Here is a 14618-nt window from a genome sequence, read left to right on the forward strand (position 1 = left end):
AGACTGTAGGACTGGCCATTCGAACTTGAACTCGAAAGTGCAATTGAGGCATGGTGATGTTATTTTATTATGGAGAATATTTGTGTAAATATTAGGAATTGTATAGCTTCATTTTTAAGTAAGAGTCAGAACTACATGAAATGGTACCGTTTTGACTCAAATTCCGAACACTTCATTTTAAAAACTATGCTTACTGAACATCAATATTGTTTTGATACCTATAAATCTTATTATACGGAAGGGTGTACTTGCGTTTGCCTTGCTCTTACACATTTTCTCCCTTCACTCAGCTGGGGTCTTATTTCCTAATTTAACAATATGATTTAAAATTTTTGCTTATGGATTCGTCATTCGATCCGCGATGAGCCTTATCTGTCCGTAACACGTATGATCAGAATTTTACTTCATATGCAAATACACATTCTACATATATTTATTTTTGCAATTGTACATCGGAACACATCGTTCATATATTTTACTTCAGTATTGAATTGTTTTTTTTTTTTCAAATGTATTCTAAGACTGGTGTCAGTGAAGCGCTACACAGTCTGATGAGTGAATTGATATATTTACGTACAAGAATCAAAACAAACTGTGTGATTTGCTCTTCCCTCACAAACACTATTACCCCATGAAAACACGCGCTTTTACCTATACTACTACAATGGCTTTGTTCCACCTTCACATTAAGACAAAGCATATTCACTAATTGTTTTTCTCAGTGTGGTTAGTGATAAATTTGACGGTTGCATTTGTTTACATATTGATTGAGTGAAATGTCTCAGAGTGAAATATCCAGGGAAGGAAGGAAGGTATTGAATTAGAGAGACTTTAAACTCTGAGAGTTCATTCGTCTCTTAATATCCAGGGGTTAGACATCAATTGAATATAGGCTACCCAAAATCAAAATCAATATGGCGTCATTTGTTTATCAACATATCATTTACGAGGATTGAAATCGAAAAATGCGCTGCTTTATTCTAACTGCATGAGCGATATTCATATTTTGGTTTCACATGGAGGTGTTCACATTTAACATGGAGTTTAAAGTTAGCCACTATTCGACTATATAACCGCACCGAGTTGTACACAACAGTAATTGATTGAACCAAAATGTCAGTAAACCGCAGCAATATTGGGTACATGGCAATATGAGTGATTTGACGCATTGAGAGTATCCAACGATCCAACCATAATAGCGAAACTTGTGATAGAACATTCTTAGATATTGTTTAATACTTGATATAAAATATTGACAATAATATTTTAATGGTATGGTGGTATCGCAATGAAAAGTGCGATACCACGAACAGCATGGGGTTTCATTCTGTAGCTTGAATTTATTATATTCAATTCATGTTTCAGCACAACTATTTTACCATCCCCAAATAGGCAAAAAATGCTAACGGAATATACGGATAAATTCTAACGGAATATACCAAACTGTGGTGTCAGCTGACATATACATAACTGAAGTCTATATAGGTGAAATATATATTTAGAAATAATTCGAATAACCCGTTTAAATCGGTAACATTAAACCTTAAAGTGCATCTTGCATCTTGTTGAATTTTATTGCTTGCTTTTTCCTTCTAGCTGCTAGCATGGGAAATATAATTATAGAGTAGAAAGTAGTCAAAGGAACTCGTTTGTCGATATGGATGAGAAAAATTTTAAAGTTGATTTTATGAATGGCGAAAGAGCAAATCTCATTTACGAACAGATTAAAACGGAACCCATCGATATCAAGCACGAACCGTTCGAATTCGAAAAAGAAGGGAACGATGATGAGACGACTTCCAGCTATAACAACGAAAATGACGAATCTAGCCGCTCTGAAGGAAGATCTCGACTTAAAAAACGTTCGAAAGAGGTGAAAACTATAGCTAACAAATGTTACATCTGTGATAATATTCTCGAGAACAAAAGCGATTTCAATGATCATCTCAAGAGTCACACGAATATGTTACGCTACAAATGTTCACAGTGTAGCACAGAGGCAAAACCAATCGAAGCATCTACTGTGACGGCACTTAACAAACATTTCGAAACGCATGGCTTTGCATACGTTTGTACTCATTGCCCGCTGCGATATCGGACCTGGAGTTCGTTTGCATATCACGTACGGAATACGCACGACAAGCAGAAATCGGAATACCGCTGTCAATTCTGCGAAAGAGCTTTCAACAATTCTCAAGTGCATCGGAATCATGAGAACACTCACAAGAATCTCATCATGAAACGATTCAAATGTGAGCCCTGCCAAACGTTTTTCCGGTCGATGCAACATCTATTGCAGCATCAAACGTCCCTCGTGCACATCAAGCTTTTGCGTAAGTATTACGATGAATCAGGAATTAGGAAGTTTACTGAGTAACATCGCTTGAAGGGTTTAACATGTAATATTGTATGAAATAACACAACCTCTGAACAAAATATCTGATTGCCAGATTAAACACAACTCTGGATCTCAACGCACTATTGAATTCACTTTCCCAAGCATGTCGTTTGGAATGGGTGAAGCTTTTTTACCAGATGTATAAATATGAAACAAGTATTTTCTTAATACGGTTTATAATTGCATTACTATGCACCCCCGTTTTTGTATTCTGGTCGTTTTCACGCAATGCTCGGCACAAATCTATTATTTGCTATCGATAACATTCAGTATTCACGGTTTCGCCAGGTCTCAGCGGCTTACTATAAAATATGATATTTTTTGTCACATTAAACACAGAGCATTGTTTTCGCCCCAGAGCCAAGATATTCGACGCTTAGGATGCTCAAAATAATAGGCTTTGATAAGAGGCAATGGGACGAAGCAGCAGTTTAGACATTTTCTATGAAAATCTTCAAACTTATGAGTTGAAACCCGTATGTTGGCAAATTTCGGTTTCATAATTGTACATCTGGTACAAGTGCTTCAAGTGTGACTCATATTACCGAGTTAAATCACTTCAATCTAAATAAATATGATAATTATTCGCAATTTATTTATATCATCTTGTGTAATACAGAAAAAGCATCAACGCAGAAGCAGGTCATCAAGGAAAGGAGTGCAATACCCAGTGAAAAGAATAGAAATGACGAGGAGATGTTTGAAACTGAGAAACAAAGAATCACCACCAATTCGCAAGAGAACAATTATAACATTTTGAAGTTGAATGAAATTAGTGAAAGCAATAGCAAAATTCCAACTGTCAAATTGAATCCAAATGATGTCGATGAGAAAAATGCTGAAAATTCAATTCAGGAACAAATAGAACTAGAAACCGTTGATATAAAGAATGAATCATCGAAATCGGATGGTGAAGAAATGGTTGATGATGAGACGATTCAGAACTATGAGAAGACAAATGACGAAACTAGCTGTTCCGGCGGGATATCACGACGTCAGAATCATCCGAAGGAGGTGAAAACCATACCGAAATATGTAGTTTGTGCTTCGTAGGACATTTTTCTTTTCAGTTCAAGCGAACGCTCGGTTTGTATTAAACATTTTTTGGAGCATTCAAAATCGTCACTTTTGAAATCAAAATAGTCAGCTTTCAATATTGTTCATTATAATGTTATTGTTTATAACATCTCAAATTACATTCGAATACCCCTCACAGCAAATCTTCAAATTGAATATGACGTCAATTGTTTGATATAGCGAAAAAAAGAAAAAAAAAGTTATTTACAAATTGCTATTTTTTAATTGGGATATAGCCCAGTTGACATTCGCCCAGTTGAAACAGGTTCAGTTATCGAACAAATACTGTAAAACACACTTCAAACATTTTTGAACATCATCTGATGAAAGACTCGGTATGCTGATTGATGAAAAATAGTTTTTTTTTTGTGGAAATCATGGATATCGCTCTATTATCCTCAGTTTCACTAAAGGCGCACGCAGTGGCGTTTATAATTAATATCTATATAAAAATGAATTTCTGTCTGTCTGTCTGATTCTTATGGACTCGGAAACTACTAAACCGATCAACATGAAAATTGGTATGTGGGGGTTTTTGGGGCCGGGAAAGGTTTTTATGATAGTTTGAGACCCCTCCCCCTTCTCTAGAGGGGGCTGCCATACAAATGAAACACAAATTTCTGAATTACTCGAGAATTAATCAAGCAAACGAAACCAAATTTGGCATGTGAAGATTTTTGGATGCAATAAATGTTTCTATGGTGGTTAGACACTCCTCCCGCTCTCTAAGGGTGGGCTGTCATACAAATGAAACACAAATTTCTGCATAACTCGAAAACTAATCAAAATTACTAAAAAAAATATAGCAAAATGTAAATTCAACGGGGTCGATTAGAAGAACAATCAATGAACAGTTCTGCGATTGGACCCATGAACTTGCTCATAATAAGAAAACGTCAATGTTTGAAGGTATTGATAGCAACAAACAAATTTTGGGCAGGACGAAGTTAGCTGGGTCAGCTAGTAAACATCTATAAAACAATGGTCTAGTCAAAACTTATATTATGATGAAAATAAAAAAAAAAATACTGCCATTCAAACCATATAAGTCAGTAAATTATTTCCGAGTTTTATCTATTTATTTCCTAGATTGTCTTTATTCCAGAACATGTCACGTTTTTATAGGAAACTTTAAACGTTGATAACTATTTTTGCTACGAACGGATTTTAATGATTTGTATACCAATCGAATCGGTAGTTCTCTAAGTTTTGTTCCATGCATTACGATTCCCAAATTCGCTCGCTTTCAACTCATTGCGGTTTGTCTCGATACAAAGTCCAAGAACAAAATCACTACGAAATGTCGATGATGTTGAGAATGGAATACATCGCACACAGTGGTGCAATTTTCGCAACATCAAATCCGAAGAGGGGAGACATTGCGTCGATTGGTGAAGAGTGCTTATGTATTTTTGCGTCAAACGCACACATTGATTTTCAAAATGCTTCTTCTAAACATCGGTGATTCATCTTGTTCGGACGTTGTCTTGAACTAGATTTTTGAAGCAACTTTTTTTCTTTATCAGCAGCTCAAAACTGCAATGAACTTTATTTAAAAATAACATTTTTTTTGTAACAAGCTGTTACTCACATGAGTAGTTCTATGCTACAACTTCCTTTTTCTTCAACCAGCTAATTTCCGCCTAATATCCTCCTGTTTTCTATATTTAATTATCATTTCATCAATACAATTTCAATGTTAAGCATTTCACTCATATTTACCCCAGATAAACAATTGTTTAAACTTTAATTAATTTCACAATTTTCTATTTTTGTATACTCATCAACCTTTTACTTTGCTTTTGTTTTATTTTGTTGTCGATGACGTTTTTTTGTGCGCCGGTTGTCGCGCTCACCACTGGAGAGCGCTTGTATCATCTGACAGTGTTTCCAGCGGTGCCACAACAGCCCCTCTCCGTAATTCTGGTTTAAATCACGGATTGTAGCCAGACTTACAAACTTCGAATTCGGGCACCGCCAACCTCGTAACCGGTCGTTTGTAGACACCCTTGGTCGTCCGCAGTACCGCTTGCCTGACACGACCATCTATGCCCTTTACAACTTCCTCCACAACTCCACGAACCCATGTTTTCCTGTTCTCGCTATCCGCAATATAGACTACGACTCCAGGCTTTATTGGTTCTCGATCGACATACCACTTTGTACGTTTATTGATGAACGGTAAGTACTCCAACAGCCACCTCTGCCAAAGTTTCTCCGCTAACAACTGAGATCGCTTGTAGCTATCCCGCAATGCTTCTGCTTCGTTTACTGGAACGACGTACGCGCCACCTGGCGGATAACCTCGATGGAAATGATTTGGCGACAGTGCTTCGTCCGTATCCGATTCCTGGGGCATGTACGTCAATGGCCTCGAATTTATCGCATCTTCCGCCTCAGTCAAAACCGTCAACAACACCTCATCGGTTAGCTTTCGTCCATCGTCCAACGCTGACAACGCTTCTTTCGCTGATCGAACGAGTCGCTCCCATGCCCCGCCCATATGGGGAGCTGCCGGTGGATTAAAGTTCCATCTCGTTCTTGCATCTGTAAATGCTTCTTTGCATCTTATAATGATAGTTTGAATCACCTCCCTGCTCGCCGCTACAAAATTTGTCCCATTGTCCGAGAAGAACTCTGTTGGCATACCTCGCCGACAAGCAAATCGTCTTATCGCCATCAAGCACGCCTGACTCGACAAACTATGGGCGACTTCTAGGTGAATTGCACTTGTGAGTGGAAATAAAAACAACGTGTGAGTTGGTCAAAGTCTGAACAAGTAATGAAAATTTTATTACATCTATTTATCCTGGTAAACGAACAACGGTTACTAAGGTTGCTCCAGGATACTACCTATCAACTATTTAGATCGCAGGTTACTACTCCAACACTCCTCCTTAACCTACGATCCCGGTCAATTCCATGAATTGAATATGTTTCTGTTTCGCCAAAGCCTTTGTAAATCCGTCAGCCGGATGTTCGTGCGTAGGGATGTAGTGGAGCTTGATGTCACCTTTCTCAACAACATCCTTCACAAACTGGTAACGGATAGACACATGCTTCGTCCGGGGATTACATCCGTCGTTGCGAGTCATACATATTGCGGATTGATTGTCGCAAAATATCGCTATTGTCTGCTCACCGTCAATCTGCCGAAGAAGCTGCTGCCACCAGAGCGCCTCTTGTGTCGTTCTAGATAATGCGATGAACTCCGCTACACAAGATGACAAAGCCACGCATGACTGCCGCTTCACATTCCACGAGATGGCTCCTCCCATCTTCTTGAACACGTATCCCGTTGTTGATTTGCGCGTATCAGGATCTCCTCCCCAATCCGCATCTGTATGACCGGTCAACTGGGAATCGCCGCTCTTCAAGTACATCAACTTCTTGTCACATGTGCCACGAAGGTAACGCATAATACGTTTTACAGCCTCCCAATGCTGTCTTCCAGGGTTTGCAGAAAATTGACTCACCAAGTTAACTGCAAACGCTATGTCCGGTCTGGTTGCTTGTGCTGCATACAATAACGAACCAACCTTTTTCATCTCTTCTACTTCTTCCGGGGTCTTCGGGCACATCGACTTGTCTAGTTTATTGCCGGAATCCATTGGCGTTGCAACAGGCTTCGAATTCTCCATGTTGAATCTTTTCAAAACATCCTCGATGTAGTTTTTCTGATCAAGGAAAAGCTTTCCGTTCATTCGATCACGAGTTATCTGCAGTCCCAGGCAGAACTTCGCCTCGCCTATATTCTTCATTTTGAATCTGGAATTCAGGAAAGATTTCAGCTTCTTTTTGGCTTCTGCATCATTCGTGAACACTAGAAAATCATCCAAATAGATTGTTACGAATAGCATCTTTCCGTTTTTCTTGAAAGTGAAGTACAGGCACTGATCTACACTGGAACGAATCAGTCCGAACTCCTTCAACGCTTCATCCAGTTGTGTGTTCCACACCCTGCTTGACTGTTTCAGTCCGTACAATGCTTTTCGCAACTTGCACACCTTCGTGGAATCACCAACGTAGCCTTCAGGTTGTTCCATGTATATCTCTTCATCTTTGAGCTTTCCTTGCAGAAATGCAGTTACTGCATCAAGCAGCTCGATGTCGAGATCGTGTTGAACTGCCAACGCCATCAGCAAACGAATGGTAGAATATCTCACCACCGGAGAGTAAACTTCATTGTAGTCAACACCAGCGCGTTGGGAACATCCTTTTATAACTAGCCGTGCCTTGTACCTTTCGATATCGCCATCAGCACCTCGTTTAGTCTTGAGAACCCATTTATTTCTGATCGCCTTCCTTCCTCGCGGTAGATCAGTCAGAACCCATGTACCGTTTTCGTCTAGCGCTCGAATTTCTTCGTCCATGGCCTTCTTCCAGTGCTGATGGTCCGCTCGATTCAATGCTTCAGTGTAGCTCGTTGGATCTCCGTCGTCCGCAACACCCTCATTGTCGGAATCATCATGTTCGCACTGTTCGGAAAGATTCTGTACAGCAGTTGAACTAAAGCATACAAAATCTGAATACTTGCCAGGAAATGAGCGCTCCCGACCACTGCGCCTCAACCCTTGCTGCTCATCAGCTGATCTTGAAAGTTGCGGTGGGAGCGCAAGATTAGGCACCACATTATTTGCAGAATGATCCGAAATGTTAGCCTGATCTGGCACAATTGCATTCATCGGTACTGCAACTTCATCTTGAACCCTTGGCGGAACGCCACCTTGCACGTCGCCGGCATCCGTTTCAACCCAAGTGAACAACTCCATGAACTCAATAGCTTCTAGTTGATCTTTTTTCAGCATATTTGATGGTCGTCCTTCATCCAAAATCACCACATCGCGGCTAATGATCACATCACCAGAATCAGGATTGAAAATACGATACCCTTTTGAATTGTCTGCATACCCGACGAAAACACCTTCACAGGACTTCACATCGAATTTTCTTCTCTTCTGTTTTGGGACATGAAACATCGCACGAGATCCAAACACCTTCAAATGCTTTAAATTCGGCTTTCGATTGGACCACGCTTCTTCGGGTGTAACCAAACTCAAGGATCTGGACGGACTGCGATTCACTAGATATGCCGATGTAGAAATAGCTTCTGCCCAAAATTTCTTTGGCAATTGAGCATCATTCAACATACATCTTGCTTTTTCGACCAAAGTGCGGTTCATCCGCTCGGCTACTCCATTTTGTTCTGGTGTATACGGACAGCTTGTTTGATGCACAACTCCGTCTCGGTGCATATTTTTCCGCATTCTTGAATTGACATATTCCGTTCCATTATCCGTGCGAAGTACTTTCAACTTTCTGCCCGGTTGCCGTTCGACGAGTGACTTGAACTGCTCATATACTTCTGCCACATGACCTTTCGATTCCAGACAGTACACGAACACTTTTCTACTTGCGTCATCGATGAAAATTAGAAAGAATCGACTTCCTCCAAGCGATGGAACTTCAACAGGACCGCATACATCTGAATGCACCAAGTCCAGTAGGCCTTCTGCCCTCGTGCTACTTGCGTGAAAAGTGTCTCTAGCATGCTTTCCTTGGAGACAAGCAATGCAATCTTGAAGAGCTTCCTTCTTCAACACAATACCATCTGCCATCGACATCAACTTCACCATACTCTGCTGATTGATATGTCCCAATCGTCTATGCCAGATATTCGAATCCATCATCAAGAATGACTTCTCCTTCTTTTGGTTCAATCGATACAGACCATCTTCTTCCGTCCCTGAAGCAATCACATCGCCATCGTCGTCCAAAACTTCACATTTCGTTGCCGTAAAAACGACCTTCAGACCTTTCTTGCAAATCTTGCTGATGGATAGCAAATTTGTAGCCAAGTCAGGAACTAGCAGTACGTCTTGAACTTCGATGCTTCCTTCTTTGAGATCTAGCTCGACAAACCCTTTTGCAACGGACTTTATCGACTGATTATTTGCTGTATCAATCGAGTGCTCCAAACGTTCTTGCTTCTTGAAACCTTTTTCACATCTGGTCATATGACTACTTGCAGCTGAGTCGAAGTACCATTTTTCTTCTTTTCCTCTTCCAACAGCTAGCATCGCGTATAAAACCTTGCCTTTGTTCTTTGTTGGTTGCTTCTGCGGACAATTTGCTGCGAAATGTCCGGGTTTCTTACAATTGAAACAATTTCCGTTCTTCTTCTCGGTCTTGGACTGTCTCGGTTTTTGATTCTGCTTGGTGTATAACGCGCCCTCTGTTCCGGAGCTTTTCAACGGCCACTTCACGTCTTGAAGTATTTTCGCTTTCACGGTGTCGGCCGTCAGCTCAATCCCTGAGGCTTGCAGTCCCATGATCATGGGATTATAGTATTCTGGCAATCCATTCAATTATAGCGATGCCAGTCACTGATCATTTACCTCGAATCCGATTTCACTCAGGTTTTGAGCAGTTGTTACCAGTTCGTCGACGTAGTCTTCAACGGAACCAATTTCCTCCAACTTCACCGACGTCAACTTATCCAACAATCCGAAACGACGAATTAGTCCATTGTCCTGAAACGATTTCTGAAGCTTTTCCCACGCTTCTTTTGCCGTTTCAACGTTCTTCACCAGACTATAATTATTCTTCTCCAAGCTTAGGCAAATCGCAGCTAACGCTCGTTCGCTCATCTCGGGATCGACCTCTTGACCTTGAGTTGGCTTCACTGCTCGCCAGGAACCTTCTCTTATTAGGGTCATCTTCATTGCGAAAGCCCATGAAGCATAGTTTTCACGTCCACGCAGCTTCTCCATGTTCGAAAGATTTACAGGGTTTCCAAAGGCACGAACAACACCTGCGGACCGCACGCCATCACCACCAGCCGGTAATCCTGCGCCACTGTTTGCCGTCCTCGTACATCCGCTCGTATTACTTCCAACACCACTGCTCTGGGGCGTGTCTCTCGGGATCATGGTTTCGGAATCGAAAATAAGCTTCTCTTAATATTCAGGCTATGGCATGTTCTGGGCCCATAACCACTTGTGAGTGGAAATAAAAACAACGTGTGAGTTGGTCAAAGTCTGAACAAGTAATGAAAATTTTATTACATCTATTTATACTGGTAAACGAACAACGGTTACTAAGGTTGCTCCAGGATACTACCTATCAACTATTTAGATCGCAGGTTACTACTCCAACAATTGCTCTTGTCACAAGACAGGTGAACAATGCCACCCACCGTTTCTCCACACGCCGACCAACAGTAACAAGCAAAGGCCCAAAAAAATTGACTCCAGTGAAGCTGAACGGACGCAGATTGGGGGTCACGCGTTGTACTGGTAACGGTGCCATCCTTTGTGCTTTTGGTTTGCAATTTCTTGTTTTGCACCATACCCAATTATCCACAACCTTCCTCACCTCAGCTCGAAGATGGGACACGTAGAACCTCTGTCGAATTTCGTTTGTTAGTGTTTCTCGGACTGCGTGTCCGTACTTTTGGTGATAATGGTCCAACAATTTGCGTGTGATCTGGTGACCTTTCGGAAGCACTATCGGGTAACGCAGCTCAAACGGAAGAAACTCCGCTGCTGCCAACCTTCCTTCCATGCGAATGACGTCGAGTTCATCTAGGATCGATGACACTTTGTAGAGTGGACTGTTCTTTTCCATATTGCATCTGACTGGCCCCTCTGCTTGACGACTTTTCATCAAAGTTCTGACTTCGTCGGGATACGCTTCTACCTGAGCCAATTTAAACAGACAACTTTCCGCGAATTGATATTCATCGCGGTCCAATGGTTTTTCGATTATCGACAGCTTCTTCAAGATCGATGCTTTAACCTTCTGTGATGCCGGCACAACTTCGATTGCCTTTCCTTCTCGCTTTGTTCGTAGATTGTCGATGAACCTCTTCACACAAGCCAGCGTTCTGACGAGAACGTTCCACTTGGAAAACCTTAAAACGTCCACTAACGTGCTTTGGACTTCTATATCATGTAACAGGAAAGCCGCTCTCATCTCTTCTTCCACATTTGGGGGCTTTGGTTGTGGTAGTGGCCATTCCGGTTCCGGTCTGCGTAAAAATTGAGGACCTTGGAACCAGGAACTATCCGAACCGAACTGTGGCCCTTTATTCCATTTGGTTAGCTGGTCCGCAACATTTACCTTGGTTGGCACCCATCGCCATTGCCAGATGATTTCTCCGATCCTGAACGCTACAAATGCCTTATATTTCCGTTGATCGGAAACTATCCAAGAATGGACGGTGCGCGAATCCGTCCAGTAGAACACTTGCTTCACTGTCAAGCTGTGATTTTCTCTTATAGTGTCAGCTAATCGACAACCAAGCACGGCCGCCATTAACTCCAATCGTGGGATCGATACCTGCTTCAGTGGTGCCACCTTTGCTTTCGCTTGCACCATCGTACACCGAGGAATTCCCCCAGCCATGATTCTAAAATATCCGACGCAGCCGTAAGCCTTTTCGCTGGCATCTGCGAAAGTATGCAGTTGCAACGACGAGTAATCAAGAGACAAAGCGTCTCCGAAGTAATGTCGTGGGATTTTCACCGACTCCACAACACCCAAGTGTCTCGTCCATTGCCTCCATTCTTCCAGCGCTTCTCCTTCGATGTCCTGATCCCATTCACAACCCATTCTCCAAAGAAGTTGAATCAGCACCTTTGCGAAACATGTGAACGGTGTCAGTAGTCCTAGTGGATCAAAGAGGCTCATGATGCAGCTAAGCACAACACGTTTCGTTGGTACCTTTCCGTCGTACAAGTACGGCATCAATTTATCCTGCATCTTGGTGGTGAACGTGAAAGCATCATCTGTCGTGTTCCATACTATCCCCAAAACCCGTTCGGGATTGGCTGAATCCAGGAGGATTGCCTGATTCTTCTCCTTTTCACCCATCTGCTCCAGGAAAGCTGGGGAGTTTGATACCCAGTTCCTGATCTCGAAACCGCCCTTGGAATGGACCAATTTCACCTCACTCGCTCGCTGAACCGCTTCTTCGACGGTGTCGCTACTATCGAAATAGTCATCAACGTAATGTCTGTTAATAATTGCGTCGGAAGCCTCTGGGAACTGTTCACAAAAGTCTCGAGCATTTCTATCCTTTACGTACATTGCTGCTCTTGGAAAACAACTGGCTCCGAAAATGGCGCAGTCCATTACGTAAACTTCATTTTCGAACACGAACCGCTGAGCTTGTTTATCCTCCGATCGTATTTGAAGCTGGTGAAACATCTCGCGGATGTCACCTCCAAACCCTACGCGATGTTCCCGGAATTTGTTTATCACTGAAGGTAAGGAGGTTAAGTAGTCCGGTCCTTTCAGGAGCTTGGAATTGAGCGAGACTCCTTTCACTTCTGCTGCCGCATCCCATACCAGCCGAACTTTTCCCGGTTTCTTTGGGTTGAGGACGACGTTCAACGGTAGGTACCACACATTTTCTGGTTTTGTTGAGTTCAATTCCTCCTTCGTTGCTTTGTGACAGTAGCCTTTCACCTGATACTGAACTATCTGCTGCCTTACTGCCTCTTCCAGTTCTGGATTCATCGATAATTTCTTCTCCAAACTTTTCATGCGCCGCAGTGCCATTGGCAAACTATCTGGAAATGTAGGGTTCTCTTCATTCCAGAGCAGTCCGGTCACGAAGTGATCGCCGACCCGAACTGTTCGTTTCTCCAAAATTTCTCGAGCCTTTCTGTCTTCTTCAGACTCTGGCATTATTTTAACTGAACCCCCTTTTTCGTCAAGGGCGTACTGCGACTTAAGAAGATCGTGCAACTCTTCATTTGATAACCCTATACACGAATGTTGTCCCACAAAACCTGCTTCGCGATTTGTCCCTTGTGGTCCGTAAACTGTCCAGCCTAGTTTCGAACGAACCGCGATCGGTTCGCCTGGTTGACCGATACGCGATTCTATTGGTGCGAAAAACTCAATATGTTTAAGCCCAATCAGGAGCATCGGTGTTGACAAAGCATAATCGGTTACAGGCAACCCCTTCAAGTGCCGATACTTTCCGGCGACGTCAGTGAAATTCATGAACTGCGTTGGCAGCTTCAGATTGTTCACGCTGTGTACATCCCGAAGCACGAACTTTTCGTTCGAGTCGCGAGCCGCGATTGTCAACTGTAGTCTCTGAGAATATTTTTCCAATCTGGAGACTCCAGCTGTCCACGTGACGCGGAGCGGCTGAGTTGGTCCGCTGCACTTTAGTTTTCTGGTCAACGAACTGTCTACCAGTGAATACGATGACCCTTCATCTAGAAACGCTATTGTTGTAAGGCTTACGTCACCGTTGAAAATTCTAACCGGCACCATTCTGAACAAAATCGAATCCTTGGAGAAGTCACTGTGAGTGTTACAGCTCGATTGGATCTCAGCAGAATGAAGCAGACTGTTGTGGAGCTTCGAACAATTTCCTATTGTGCAACGAATATTAAGTTTGCACTTCGCTTTACCGTGGGCGTTGAGACAGATTTGACATAATTCCCATTTCTTCACCGCCTCTCACCGCTGTGGCACGCTAAGTAGGCGAAAGTTCTCACAGTTCCGCAGACGATGATTTGTCTGCCCACACATCACGCAAGGTGTTCGACCCTGCGTCTTGTTCACAACGGCACCATCGAATCCACTATGTGCATGGATGTAACTCTCCTGTTCCTTACTCTTGTTCTTTATTTTATCAACTCGACTACCACTTACTTGAGACGTATCAACGTAATTTACCACTTCGCTCGCAGCAGATACTAGATCTGATAGGAAATCTGCTAATGTTCGCAACGTCACTTTCGTCGCTTGCCGCTTGTACCGTACCCAGTCGATTTTCGTACCCGCTGACAATTTTTCCACCAATTCCCGGATGAGCATAGGGTTCACCAAATGGTCTTCCAAGTTCGTCGATTCGAGGTGATCGCAGAGCTGTTGAACAATCACTCCAAACGTGATAAACGATGCTAACTTTTCTGACTTTGGCGGATCAGCTTTACGCACTTTCAGCAAAAGAGAGTCTAGAAGCTGCTCCGGCCGTCCGTACAACATACGAAGCATTTCCATTACTTGAGGCACCGCGTCTGGTAGTAGAAGACGACTACTAACCACATCTCTCGCTGCTCCCTTCAAACTCTCCTGAAGACGGGCCAAATTTTCTAGATTTGAAAATCCGCAT

General features: G+C 42.5%; 2 protein-coding genes across 6 annotated transcripts; one reads left to right on the forward strand and one right to left on the reverse strand.

Annotated features, from left to right (window-relative positions):
* Positions 1 to 837: 837 nt before the first annotated feature.
* Positions 838 to 4460, forward strand: LOC129776675 (zinc finger protein 888-like). Of its 5 annotated transcripts, none has more exons than XM_055782469.1 (4): positions 839 to 1272; positions 1366 to 1530; positions 1597 to 2333; positions 3018 to 4460. In XM_055782469.1, the coding sequence occupies exons 3-4, from the start codon at positions 1658 to 1660 to the stop codon at positions 3449 to 3451; spliced, it is 1110 nt and encodes a 369-aa protein (XP_055638444.1). In that variant the 5' UTR covers positions 839 to 1272; positions 1366 to 1530; positions 1597 to 1657; the 3' UTR covers positions 3452 to 4460. The 5 variants fall into 5 exon arrangements, with proteins under 5 accessions (XP_055638445.1, XP_055638444.1, XP_055638446.1 ...); XM_055782471.1 differs by having other exon boundaries at positions 839 to 1115; XM_055782470.1 differs by having other exon boundaries at positions 838 to 1485.
* A 6140-nt stretch (positions 4461 to 10600) lies between these two features.
* On the reverse strand, positions 10601 to 13771 carry LOC129774451 (uncharacterized). Its single transcript, XM_055778189.1, has one exon. It carries the CDS (start codon positions 13769 to 13771, stop codon positions 10601 to 10603), a length of 3171 nt encoding a protein of 1056 aa, XP_055634164.1.
* Between the last annotated feature and the right edge of the window lie 847 nt (positions 13772 to 14618).

This window comes from Toxorhynchites rutilus, chromosome 3 (genome assembly GCF_029784135.1).
Source record: "Toxorhynchites rutilus septentrionalis strain SRP chromosome 3, ASM2978413v1, whole genome shotgun sequence".
In the NCBI taxonomy this organism is placed as follows: domain Eukaryota; kingdom Metazoa; phylum Arthropoda; class Insecta; order Diptera; family Culicidae; genus Toxorhynchites; species Toxorhynchites rutilus.